Source organism: Scatophagus argus, chromosome 17, assembly GCF_020382885.2.
Source record: "Scatophagus argus isolate fScaArg1 chromosome 17, fScaArg1.pri, whole genome shotgun sequence".
In the NCBI taxonomy this organism is placed as follows: domain Eukaryota; kingdom Metazoa; phylum Chordata; class Actinopteri; family Scatophagidae; genus Scatophagus; species Scatophagus argus.
This window is the reverse complement of record NC_058509.1, coordinates 3,552,871-3,565,159: the sequence shown is the minus strand read 5'-3', so window position 1 is coordinate 3,565,159 and position 12,289 is coordinate 3,552,871. Positions and strand designations below refer to the sequence as shown.

Sequence of the window (12,289 nt, the reverse complement as noted above, 5' to 3'; positions counted from 1 at the left end):
AAACCACTGCTCCTGGATGGGCTTGATCATCTCAGTCTGTGAATTTTCAGTGTTGAAACAAGCCCTCACAAATGATATGTAGGTGATGTTTTTATTTTGCCTCCTCATTTTTCAGATGGTTTAGAGAAGAGGTTTGGCTCCCTCTCTGCGTCTGTGTCAGAACGGGCTGAGCAGCTGCAGACAGCTGTGGCCCAGTCAGTCAGCGTCCAAGAGGGCCTGAAGGGTCTGCTCAGCTGGCTGGACAAGCTGGTTCTGAATCCTGTACCAGTGGAACCCACAGCACAGGCTGTACAAGATGCCCTGACCCAGAACCAGGTAAGACGAAACCCAGAGCAAACTCGGCAGAAAGTTATTGTCAATTATAATGTGATGTCTTATCTTATGTCTTCCATTCATTTAAATAAACAGATCTGCCTTCAAAAAAAGTAAATATGATGATAATGCAGCACCACGATGGGAAGAATAGTTTCACATGAGTGACTGTCTCATCTATGAAGGAATGAAACTGTTGTCAAATATTGCAGTCTTAATTTTTCAAAACCCAACTTCTGTTGTTCTTTGCCCAGAAACTTCGCCAAGAGCTGCTGTCCAGGCAAGGCAGCGTGGAAGCAACACGGGACTCTGTTTCCAAACTCCTTCAGAGTTCTGACGCCTCCACGGCATCTGGCCTCCAGGGCTCTTTAGACGAGCTTATTCAGCGCTACACCGCAGCACAGTCTAGCCAGGCCGAGAGGGAGTCTGAGCTCAAAGTGCTGTTGCCCAGGCTAGAAAGCTACGAGCGGCTGGGGACTGACCTCCAGGTCTTCACCCAGAGCCGACTGAAGGCTCTGAGCCCGGTGGGCCAGCCAGATCGCAGCGTGGATGACTACAGACAAACCGTTGAGGTCGGCATACGGGTCAAATAAAGCCTCTAAGGATGTCCATTGAGATAAGTTCTACTGTTGGTTGGCTAAAGATTTTTGTCCTGTACGTCTTTTCATAGGAGGTCAGGTCTGAGCTGGAGCAGGAATCTAGCCAACTGAAATCCTTCTGCAGCCTCGGCACTGAGCTCAGCCAGTCGAAAGCCTTCAGTAACACTCAGAGCTTATTGGATAATGTCAAAGGGGTGTCTGATGAGTTCACCCAACTGGAAACCAACGTCAACGAAAGGTAAAAATGTTCACAGACAACATGTGAAAAATGCCCTACATACATTTACTCAAGTACTGTTCTTAAGTACAATTTAGAGGTACTTCTACTTTACTTGCTTATTGTTTTATTAGACAATACAATACTGAAGTATTTGATAACTTCAGTAACTAGTTCCTTTGCAGACTGCATGATCAGTCATGCAATCGGTTGACCCTTAGTATAGTACATAAATATGAAGCTTTAGCAGTCAGTCTTATCTTGCTTTATATTTGCTGAGGAAGTTAATATTTTTTTAATTCTGTTGCATAGCAAAACATGGATGCAAACAAATTATTTTAAGTTGTTTTCGACAGGAAACGGCTTGATCCTCAAATATGAATGGGGTCAGTTCAAGCTTGGCTGACAACAAACTTCAAAAGATCTGATTAGATACGATAGGCCTCCTTATAAAAAAAGTACTGTGCCTGTCTCTGCAGAACAGACTATGCCACCGGCATTTCCAAAATTTGTTTTCTAAATCTGTAGCCTTCATGGAGCACCAGTTGCTATGCCTACCCTGTCTGACATGCATCAGCGAGCAGCCACACTTAAAACCTGTCAGAGGGGGGCTGGGAATTTAAAAATACCTAAAAATACTTGAGTTTGGTTGGCCAAAACCTGTATAGGCTGTATAATGGACTTCAGATGTGAAGAGATAAAGAATGGAATGAGCAAATCACTTATCTATAACGTTAAACATGGCTAGGGTAGGCTGTTATCTTAGTAACCTGGTTGCTGAGAGCCCTCATAGAACGTACAGTACATGATGTAGGGGATTAACAGTTGGTTTCCAAGTAATGAACAACAGTGTCTGCTTTGTGTGTGTGTGTGTGTGTGTGTGTGTGTGTACACTGTATCTGTGAGGCCGGTGTGAGCTGATGAGCAGGCCTGGGTGCTAATATAAGCAGAGTGGACATGGCTCATTGTCCGTCCTATAAACGGCCTACTCGGATGACTTCCAGCCTCGAATCCCGAGGGGGAGAAAATAGCAGCGTGATAATGATACCGCATCGTGCCAGACGACTTCTCAGGGCTGTTTTGTCTATGGGCAGTCAGTGCTTTTCCAGCCATAGCTCGAGGCAGATCCCATAAAAAAGAGGGGAGGATCAAGGCTGTGTTCATTGTGGCCAGTGTGGGCCTGTTGATAGTGTATTTTTTGTCTTGTTTTTAGACAGTATAATTAAATAAAATTAGCTCAAGCAAGAACATACAATAGCTTTATGATAAAATGTGATCAAAGCTGCATTTTCTCTCCTCTGCCCTCATGACTTCTTCCTCTTCTCCTTTCCTTACCATTTTTCCCTTCATGCATCTGCTCCTCATCTTCTCTACCACTGCTTCCTGTCTTCTCTTGTTTTATGTCATACCATTCTCCTCCTCACACATCCTCTGCTTTTCACTGAAAGGTTCGCTGCCATCCAGGCCTGTGAGCAGCAGCTCCTCCAGTTCCGTGGCCTCTCTGGCTCCCTCCTCAGGTGGCTTCAGACAGCACAGGATCAGCTGCAGTCCAAAGAGGCCAACCTCACCACAGAGAGCCTGCAGAGAAGAGTTCAGCAGCTCAAGGTGTGTCGAATAATTTAGAAACAAAATATGCAAACTCTGCGCACTTAAGTTTTATCTCAACACGAACAAACTCTGAAAGCTCAATGACTCAGTACAATTCATTATTTCTTCAGGACTTATTGAATGACTGGGAGTCACAGCGATCGAGGGTTCAGGAGCTGAACAAGGCGGGCTCAGAGCTGGAATCCCTGATAATCGACATCACTGCTCCCCAGACCAAATCTGGTAAGAGCGAGACTGAAGCCGCTGCCAAGCATATCACTTCTCCCTCGCTCCCTCAGTCGAAATGACTTAATTTCCTCATGAGAGTGTTTTTGCAAGCTGGGTAGGTGAGATTTACAGATGATGGAAGTAAAAAAGAAATCACCAAGGGGTTTATAAAATAATTTGACCTGAGAGAAACACAGAACTGAAAAACAAATCATGAACACAGGGGAGCAGGCAAGAAGGAAGAACAGAAACAGAATTAAATAAATTTGCATTCATAATCAGTCCTGCAAAGGTAATTTGTTTTGGTACATCTCAGCAGTGGTGGCAGGGTTACATTATGTAGAAATTAGACATAGAAATATTACATGTAATAAACATGTAATTCATGTAAGGATTTATGTTGCTTTCTATGTTATGTAAAGACTATGGGTTTCCTCCATGTCTTTCTCACCACTGTCAGCTGTTTCCAAGGCTTTTATGCAGTCGTCCCGCTGAGGTCTATGTGCTCTCGAGTTAGCTGGGATTCTCGATGCTGTTGAGAGCTTGTGTCAGAACTTTGAACTTTGTCCACAGCTTTTAGCATGTCGATCCGCCGTCGCTGTTCCTGTTTTGTAATGTGGCCGTGGCTGTCTGAGTGTGTTGTAGTGCCCCTGTCTCAGTCAGGTGTGTGTCTTTCTCCCAGGTGCTCCTCAAATCAATGGCTCAGCAGGTCCCAGCAGTGTTAATGGCATTCACACCTGTAAAGGTGAGCTCTCCCACCAGCTCTCTTTCTCTCTTCTTATTCATTTTCCTTCTGGAAATGAGTTTCTAAGATAAACTTTAACACCAAGTGAACTGCGATTCAACTACATTGGTGTTCATGTTTTCCTCACAATGGTCTTTTTTTTGTAGAGATTATTGCACTGTTTTCTGTTTTAGTATTCCAGTGTCCTATACTGTCCTGTCTCCTGTCTACCCATGCAAAACGTCTGTCAGTGGCAAATGTATTCAATTACAGAAACATCTACTGTAGTAATGTAGGCATCTGTCCTTTATCTACTGTGATCTTCATGCACTGCATGTCTCTAAGCTAATAAGAGATATAAATCTTAAGACTTCACTAGTTTATGGTAGATCTGCAGATCTTCATATGTTTTTAAGTATCTGTCCCACTGCAAACCTCCATTTTGCTCTGTGCTAAGCAATTGTCTCCTCTCTCTTATCGTGTGCTCAGACCTGACGGAGCTGCAGGTGGCTGTATCTGAGGTGAACGGTCGATACGAGGCGCTGGGCGGAGAGCTGAAGGAGCGTCTTGGTCACCAGCAGGCCTCACTGGAGCTGAGGCAGAAGGCCAGGCAGGGCACCGAGGAGCTCAAGAGCTGGCTGACGGACAGAGAGCAAAGCCTGAAACAGGGACAGACTGCCTCCCCCTCCAGACCTGAGGTGGTGCGAGCCCAGGCACAGGAAAACAAGGTAAAGGACTGGGTGGATGTGTTAAAATTAAACAGTAGAACTCTCATCTTTTCTTTATCTTTATTTATTATACTGCAGTATTTTTAAGTTGCTGTTATAAGTCCTCTCATGACCCTCTTCCTCTTCTTCTTTAGGCCCTGCTTTCCGAGCTGGTTGAACACTCTGGGAAGGTTGAGGAGCTGAAGAGCACACTGAGGAAGCTGATTGCTGACAATCCTGATTCTCCTGAGGCAGACAGCTGGAGACAGCAGCTGCAAGAGATAGGTATGTTTGGCAGATGACAGAAAATACATGAGGACATATGACACCTTACAGCAAGGTGATAGATTAGAGTTCTGTCTCAACTAATGCTGATAGCTAAAGGCAAAAACTAAAATAGAATAATGGATGGAACTAGTAGAACATGTCTGGGATACAACAGCTAGCAGATGTGATGTTCTGTAGAGATCATTGATATACTGTCTGGTGATTACAGCGCAGAGTTTACAAGTAAAGGAACCTGTCCAGGGAGAGCCATTATGAAGAAAGTGTACTGTGTCAGCACCTGAGGCAGTCATGGATGTAACATACAAGAGATGGAAATTAGTGATGACGAGAACAAACACCGTCTCAGGGACCGAGAGTAATGTAGAGGAATGTGGTCTGTGAGGACAGTCAGTGACTTTATGTTGTCTTAGGTCTGTTAGAAACTCCCATAAATATGAGAGAAAGAAGAAGGAATCAAGGTTGAACATTTTTACTTTGATGTGATTTGAAAACCGTTAAAAAGCCTCACGATTTGTCATTTTTCTAAGAGATGGTGAGGAATTGAGATCAGTACTCTCACTGAGAGAGTGGGAAGTGTTCCTGTCAGAGCTATTTGTTTGCTCTCATACTTGATATTTTTACCAGGGCCTCCTATGAGGTAACGGAGACAGAAATATTTAAGGTGAAATCCAAGAAGGGGGCCTTTTTATTTCATATTTCATAATGCCTTTTCAAAGCCATGTGGACGTAATATAGACACATAGCTAGATGCCCAGAACATGAGTCAGAGAGGGAGAAAGAGACAGGAGAAGTAGGAGGAGGGACAGAGGATGAAAAATGTCTTATTGTTTCATCAGTGTTCTTCAGTCAGTTTTAAATCCCCATCTCTGATATGATTTACATTGTACTGTAAGAGGACTTTATTGTTTTACACTTTTATTTTATAAAAGCAATTCTCTTAAACTACACACAAAACTCTGGACGATTTGTCATAATAAAATATATACATACATTCATTGCCATTCCTGTCTCCATTGGTAATTTCCCCAGACTCCCGCTGGCAGATGGCCAATCAGACTGCAGCCCAGAGGCAGACCGAATTGGAGACATGTGCCGATAGGCTGGGCAGCTTTGCCTCAGCGGCCAATCAGCTGGGCCCGTGGCTGAGGGAAAAGGAGCTGATGATGAGTGTCCTGGGACCACTGAGCATCGACCCCAACATGCTTAACACACAGAAACAACAAGTCCAGGTATGTGACAGGAGACTGCAGACAGAATCACAGAGATGGTGCTCTCTTATTTAGAGACTTAAATCCCCCTCAGACATGAAAGCAATCTGACGAACATGTTTTAGGATTTGGCATACATACACGGGGCAATTAAAATCACAAAGCAGTGTGTAAGATATACTACAGTTATTAAAAAGGGCAGGATTTCAAATTTTCCTAGATATTTTCCAGGCTTTTCTTCGTTTGACACACAACTTCTTTTGCTTATGAGATTTTCTATTTTTGTTCCTGATGGCGTTACTGAATAATATGCACTGATCTCGCCTTTCTTCAAGTTTATGCTGCGTGAGTTTGAGACCAGACGACCGCAGTTTGACCAGCTGACACAATCTGCTGAGGGAATCCTGTCCCAGACTGGGGACTCTGCTCAGGACCCCAAGGACCTGGAGGAGGTCCGCGCTGAGCTGGGCTCCATCTCCCAGCAGTGGGAGGACCTAACAAACCGACTGAGTCAGAGATCAAACCACATTGACCAGGCCCAAGGGACCAGCGAACGGTACCAGGTGCGTCTAGTTAGACCCAAGGTTTTATTGTTTGAAGTGTATACTGTCACCATAACGTTAGGATTTTGTAACCGTCGTCCTCTGCTGCCCAGGCTTTGCTCAGGGAGCTCGCCTCCAGTGTATCTGCTCTGAGCGAGAGGTTGGATGCTCAGGCCTCGCTGAGCGCCCAACCTGAGGCGCTGAAACGTCGCCTGCAGGAAACTGGAGAGATCCGCTCAGAGCTGGAGAGACGACGGACTGAGCTGGCTGAGGCTGAGAGGCTCTGCCAGGAGCTGAGCGCCATCGTGGCCGAACCCTACCTGAAGGAAGAGCTGAGTAAACGACTGGAGAGTGTCAGCGGGCCACTGAAGAGTTTAGAGGAGCGCGCAGGTTTGTGGAGTTTATGTTGTTGACATAGCATCTGTGCTTTTAGTGGGTTCTAAATGACCCAGTGTTCTGTGAATGTTGTGGTATGTTTATCACAGTTTATTTGCTTGTCATGCTTTTCTATACAGAGATAATGACCCTCTTTAATAAACTGAGGAGTTAAATTTTGAAGTTGTCAAACAATGTTCCCTTTCAAACTTTATCCCTTTTTAGCTCTAATGGAAATATTGATTTGATTGTATAAAAAGACTGCTAACAAATCCTCTGAAATAAATTCAACAAATCTTTGTCCCTTTTTGTTTAAAAATGTTTTTCTTTGTTTATCTTAGTAATCCCTCATGCTTTGCTTTTCTTCCCGCTAGCTGACGGTCTGTCTCAGCTCCAGACTGCCTTGTCGTCCACTCAGCAGTTTCAGCAGATGTTTGAAGAGTTGCGTTCCTGGCTGGACAAGCAGGCGGATCCCAGAGAATCATCCGCCGACTCTCTGCCCTGTCAGCCTGAGGCTATCCGCTCCCTGTTGGCACAAACAGGTGAACTCCAGCGTGGGATCGCCAGTCAGCGAGGTTCCTACGAGCTAATTCAAGCCGAGGGAGTGTCGCTTCTGGCCACACTGCCGGCGGGTGGAGATGAACGATCTGCCCTGCAGTCTCGTCTGGCCACCTTGAGGCAGGACTGGGATGGGCTGAACCAGAGAATCTCGGATCGAGAGGGCAGACTGAAGACCACCCTGAGCAAAGCGGACACCTACCAGCAGCACAAGGCCGAGCTGACACCGTGGTTGGCAGAGTGTGAGCAGAAAGATGGAGACATTCAGCCGTCACTGGATCCATCGGCCCTGGAGGAGGCTTTGCAGAAGGCTCGCGGTCTGTCTCTGGACCTTGAGAGACGACAGCCTCTTGTTGAGGCCTTCAATACTGCTGCAGACCAGCTGCTTGAACAATGCTGCATAGGGGAGGACGAGGTACTTTTACTGATTAAAGACTTTGGTTTCTACTATCAAGTATATTGTTTGGAGTATATGTGTGAAGATTGCTTCATCTGCCTGATTCAGATGTGCTTTATAGCTTAATTATCATGCTTTGGGATTTCAGGTGCCTTTTCATATGTTTTGTTGTGGTTTACTATGTCATTGTACCATTGTAATTACTAACTGGTAAAGGTGCAATTTTAAGGTAAGTGAAGAAAGGCTTTACTGATGAGACAAATTTTCTGTAGGTACGAGATGAGAAGGCTCAGTTGAACCGCAGGGTGGACAAACTGAGTGAGAGGCTCCATAACCGCACCGCCCAGCTGGAGGAGCTGGCTGGCCGCCTGAAAGAGTTTGAAGAGGGCAGACAGGCTGCAGAGAGGAGGCTGGAGGCCGCCAAGCACCAGATTGAAGTGCAGGAGGCTCTGGGACCACAGGTATTCGTCCCTGTGTTACTTTCACTGTGCAAAATGGAGCATCAATGACGTTATAATTGCATGGTCATTATAGAGACATAATTCAGGCTTGGACGGTTTGTGTTTACTTCTCTCCTATTCAGGCATGCAGTGCCAAGAGCCTGGAGCGGCTCAGGAGTCAGCAGGAGAGTCTGAGATCACTGAGGCCTCAGGTGGTGTACCTCAGAGACCTGGCCCAGGGGCTGGTACAGGACTCACCACAGACACCAGGAGGCAGCACTGAGGGGGCCCAGAGGCTTCAGGAGCAGGCCAAGGAGACCGAGAAAGAGTTTGATGAAGTCACTGAAAAGGTGAGGAGCAGGGTCACAGTCAGGAAAAGAGACCACAAGTGGAAATGCGTTGTTTGTTGTAAATGCTTTTCCAGGTGTTTCCTCTCTGGACAGGAAGACATATTCAGGTTTTGAGTTACTGGATGTTCAGTATAATTTCTGACACTCTGTACAATGCACTAATGAAGTTCAAGTGAAGGTGGTGGTTGTAGCTTCTTGTCAACATTCATCACTGCAGTTTCCTTCATAGTTGATTTATTTCAGTGGGAACTTTATCCTCCTAAAATCTGATCAGAGATCAGCAATGGAAGATGGTGGATGTCCAAAATATACTTGACCCACATATTAAAGCAGAGCAGAGTGCTCCACCCAGCAGGTAGCTGAGAGAAAACAGAACATGAAGAGTAACAGAGAGAGAGAGATGAAAGGCGTCATAACACTGAGAAATGAATTTAACATCAGCAATTTATGCCATCTGGAGTGGAAAGAAGTTGTAAAACCAGAGGAAGTATTTACACCAAGGGTCACTGTGTGTGGTGGTGTAAGATCTTTCTCTCTGTGTGTGTGTGTGTGTGTGTGTGTGTGTGTGTGTGTGTGTGGGTGCTTCGCAGACGAGTGTCAGTGAGCTGAGAGAGAGCAGAACAAGTGTAGATGTCAGAGGAGTTTGGCTATTTGACTCACAGCAGTCATATATGGTCATTGTGGACATTCGACACGTCTTCATTTGATGAAGTGTTTGAAATGTAAACCAGAGCTGTGAGAATTCAGCACCCACACTCTTGCATCTATTGTCTGCAATTCAGCCTCCTAATACTCCATTTAAGGTTGCATCTATCACAGGAACTCTAACTGTATATGAAACCATTGCACTACGCAGTTATTCACTGAGATGTTTTGTTTCCCTTTTTAAAATATTGATCTTATGTCACTTTTGCTGTACTGCTGGAGATGATGCAGATCGACTTAGATAATGCCTCTGCTCACTGTGGCTTGCACCCACAATGCTGTTGTGTTGCATCACGTTCTGGTTTGCGTACTTGTCTTTCTGTTCCAGTGGTCCATTCAGTTGTGATGGGAAATATTACCACTCAGGCTTCTCTCTACATGATGAATTTTTGCTTTGATTAGGTCATCTTTTTGTATCACACAAACACCTCACTGTCCTTTATTCATTGTGGTTTTGTTTTCCATTTTGTGACAAACTGTGACTTTTATTCCGTGTCCGGATTATGTGATGCCTTGAATAAGTACTGCATTAGTACTGCAGTACTGATGACCTCTGTTTTTTTGCTCTCTCCGGCTCGTTCTATCTTTTTCCTCCAACAGATCGAGCATTGCTGCTCCTCTCTGGAGTCCAGACTGCAGGGCGTCGGCGAAGTCCAGTCTCACGTGCGCGATGTCTTCTCACGCCTTGCCGACCTCGATGATGAACTTGACTCCCTCAGTCCCGTTGGACGTGATGCTGACTCCCTGGCCTCTCAGTCCGACGCCCTGAAAGGCTTCTTGTCCCGCCTAGCCAACCTCAGAACAGAACTGGAGGGTCATTCATCAGAGTGCAGCACCATGCTGCGACGAGAAGGCTCCTCACCTGACCTTCTGGCTCTCAGGCGAGAGACAGAGGCTCTGAGCCGCCAGGCTGGCAAGGTGAGGAGGATGGAAAATGATGATAGTGGTTGTCATCATTTGGTGGTGGTTGTTGACTCACCTCATGATAGATAGATACTTTATTGATCCCGAGGGAAATTCATGTAGTCACAATTGCTTTATTTCTGTTGAATATCATCCAGCTGAGTGAGCGCGGCCAGGCCAGGTTGGACCAGATCGAGGACGCTGCTGAGAGGGTTCGAGAGTTCTACAGGCTGGTCAGTGAGCTGCAAGGCTTGCTGGGGAGGGCTGAAGAGGGGCTGAATGCACAGAGCATGGTCGGCACGGAGGTGGAGATGATCAAACAGCAGCTGCAGGAGTTCAAGGTAGGATCAACTTCTCTTTGCTGGTCACTTACAGGAGTGTGATGTGTTTGTATAAGAGTGAGCTGAAGCGTGTGTGTGTGTGTGAAGTGACAGGATGTCCGTGATCACTTCCTGTGTTGAGGAAGCTGCGAGAAGCTGATTGAAATCTGTTTGACAGTATTTTCTTAGATTCCTGATTTCCTCTTTCTTCATAATTCCATTTGGTTTAGTTTAGGTTTTCTGTGGTATAGTGTGTGTCACTAGCTCAGGGGGTTATGATATCCACCCGTCTGTGTTGGTAAAAACATGAGAGAAACTAGCAGAGCTCAGGGTGAAAAGGTTGTGCCTGCCTGTGTTACCAGACTCTTCCCACCCCATCATGCCATTGAAACTAATTTGCACAGTTGAACAGAAAATCTTCAGCATAACATTAGCTTAGGTTTAGGGCCCAGCTGTGTGTGTGTGTGTGTGTGTGTGCGCGTCGGTCATGAATGGTGACATTCAGTATTTGTAGAGCCTCTGAGGAGGTCTGTATCCAGCCTTTTGTCTTGCTCATACCTCTAGAGAGCATGAGGTAAGAGTGTGTGTGTGTATGTGTGTGTGTGGGTGAGTGAGTGAGGGGCTGTGGTGTGTATTGTGGAGTCAGACGAGTCACACATCTCTTTAAAATGCCTGACATGCTGCTGAATCATGTCGCATTTTTTTCTTAAAAGGATAGTTCTGCTGCTCTTATTCTTCTTCCCACTAACAAACACACACACACACACCTCTGTCTGTGTCTCTCTGGCTCTTAAACACACTTACCTTATCTTGATGATGTCCAAGCTCCACCCTTTCGGCGTTTTGAACTTGTTAGCCTTGTCATTGTGGTGAGTGACGTTGGTCTAAATTTGATACCATCTCGTTTTTTTGTTTTTTTTCCCCCCTTCTCTTGTGGTTAACGTCACTGCCTCTCTGTTGTTGCTTTTACCTCAAGCATTTGACAAGTATTGCAGAACAAGATGGTGTTTGAGGACACAGTCCCCCATTGGCAAACCCTCAGTGGTCGCCTGGCTTTTGAACAGTCCGTGTAAACTTACTTAATTGTTGTACATGTTGTTGTTTGAATGCACAGAAAATATGTGAAAGTTAAAGACAAAACTTAGTAATAACATCAGAGGCTTCTGGCCAATCAAGTTACTTGAATTAGGTCAAGATGCTACAAAATATGATCCTGATCATAGTTTATCAGAACCCACTGAACCAAAACATTTTCTGTTTACAAAGATATGAGGAAGTCCTTCACATTAGAGAGTTTGGATTCATTGCATTGGTGCTGTAATTAATTTAATTCACTACTGGTAATTGTTTGCTAGTCGCTTATCATTTAATGAATAGCGCTGTATATTGTATATCTTCTCATTGCAACAGCGAGCAGACAGACACATCAGTGACTCCAATGCTGGAAAGTCAGTGTTTACTGAGTCATTTGGTCCTAATGTGAATGTTTTTATACTTGGCTGTGTTCTGAGTGAAGACTGAAGGGAAAAGGAGCCCGAAAACAAGCTTCACATAAATAAATTCATTATAGCATATTGTTTCCTTCTGGTGATATCTTAGCATTAAGACGTGAACAGCTGTAGTTTGCTTCTGCATTTAAAGAGAAATCCCACTTTATTGTGTAGAAATGCATAGGAGCCGACCTCAGGAATGCGCTTTGCTGGCACCTCAGTTGTATTTTATTGCGTTACTGCACGGCTCATTTTGTGGGTACAGAAAGCCCTTTCAGCCTAACTACTATCATTAAAGAGCACATTTTCTTGCCATGATGTAACATCCTGTCCACTTTA

General features: G+C 45.1%; 1 protein-coding gene across 23 annotated transcripts in view; it reads left to right on the top strand.

The window, feature by feature from the left end:
- Positions 1-12,289, top strand: part of macf1a (microtubule actin crosslinking factor 1a) — a 196,732-nt gene that overhangs the window by 131,594 nt on the left and 52,849 nt on the right. For all 23 annotated transcript variants that reach the window (XM_046418693.1, XM_046418692.1, XM_046418690.1 and 20 more), the window contains 16 exons: positions 116-315; positions 567-884; positions 983-1,149; positions 2,577-2,733; positions 2,847-2,958; positions 3,626-3,688; positions 4,157-4,395; positions 4,530-4,659; positions 5,692-5,891; positions 6,206-6,433; positions 6,526-6,802; positions 7,162-7,760; positions 8,015-8,203; positions 8,326-8,532; positions 9,838-10,155; positions 10,299-10,481. In XM_046418693.1, coding sequence (XP_046274649.1) covers positions 116-315; positions 567-884; positions 983-1,149; positions 2,577-2,733; positions 2,847-2,958; positions 3,626-3,688; positions 4,157-4,395; positions 4,530-4,659; positions 5,692-5,891; positions 6,206-6,433; positions 6,526-6,802; positions 7,162-7,760; positions 8,015-8,203; positions 8,326-8,532; positions 9,838-10,155; positions 10,299-10,481 — 3,587 coding nt within the window. The remainder of the gene's footprint in view (positions 1-115; positions 316-566; positions 885-982; positions 1,150-2,576; positions 2,734-2,846; positions 2,959-3,625; positions 3,689-4,156; positions 4,396-4,529; positions 4,660-5,691; positions 5,892-6,205; positions 6,434-6,525; positions 6,803-7,161; positions 7,761-8,014; positions 8,204-8,325; positions 8,533-9,837; positions 10,156-10,298; positions 10,482-12,289) is intronic.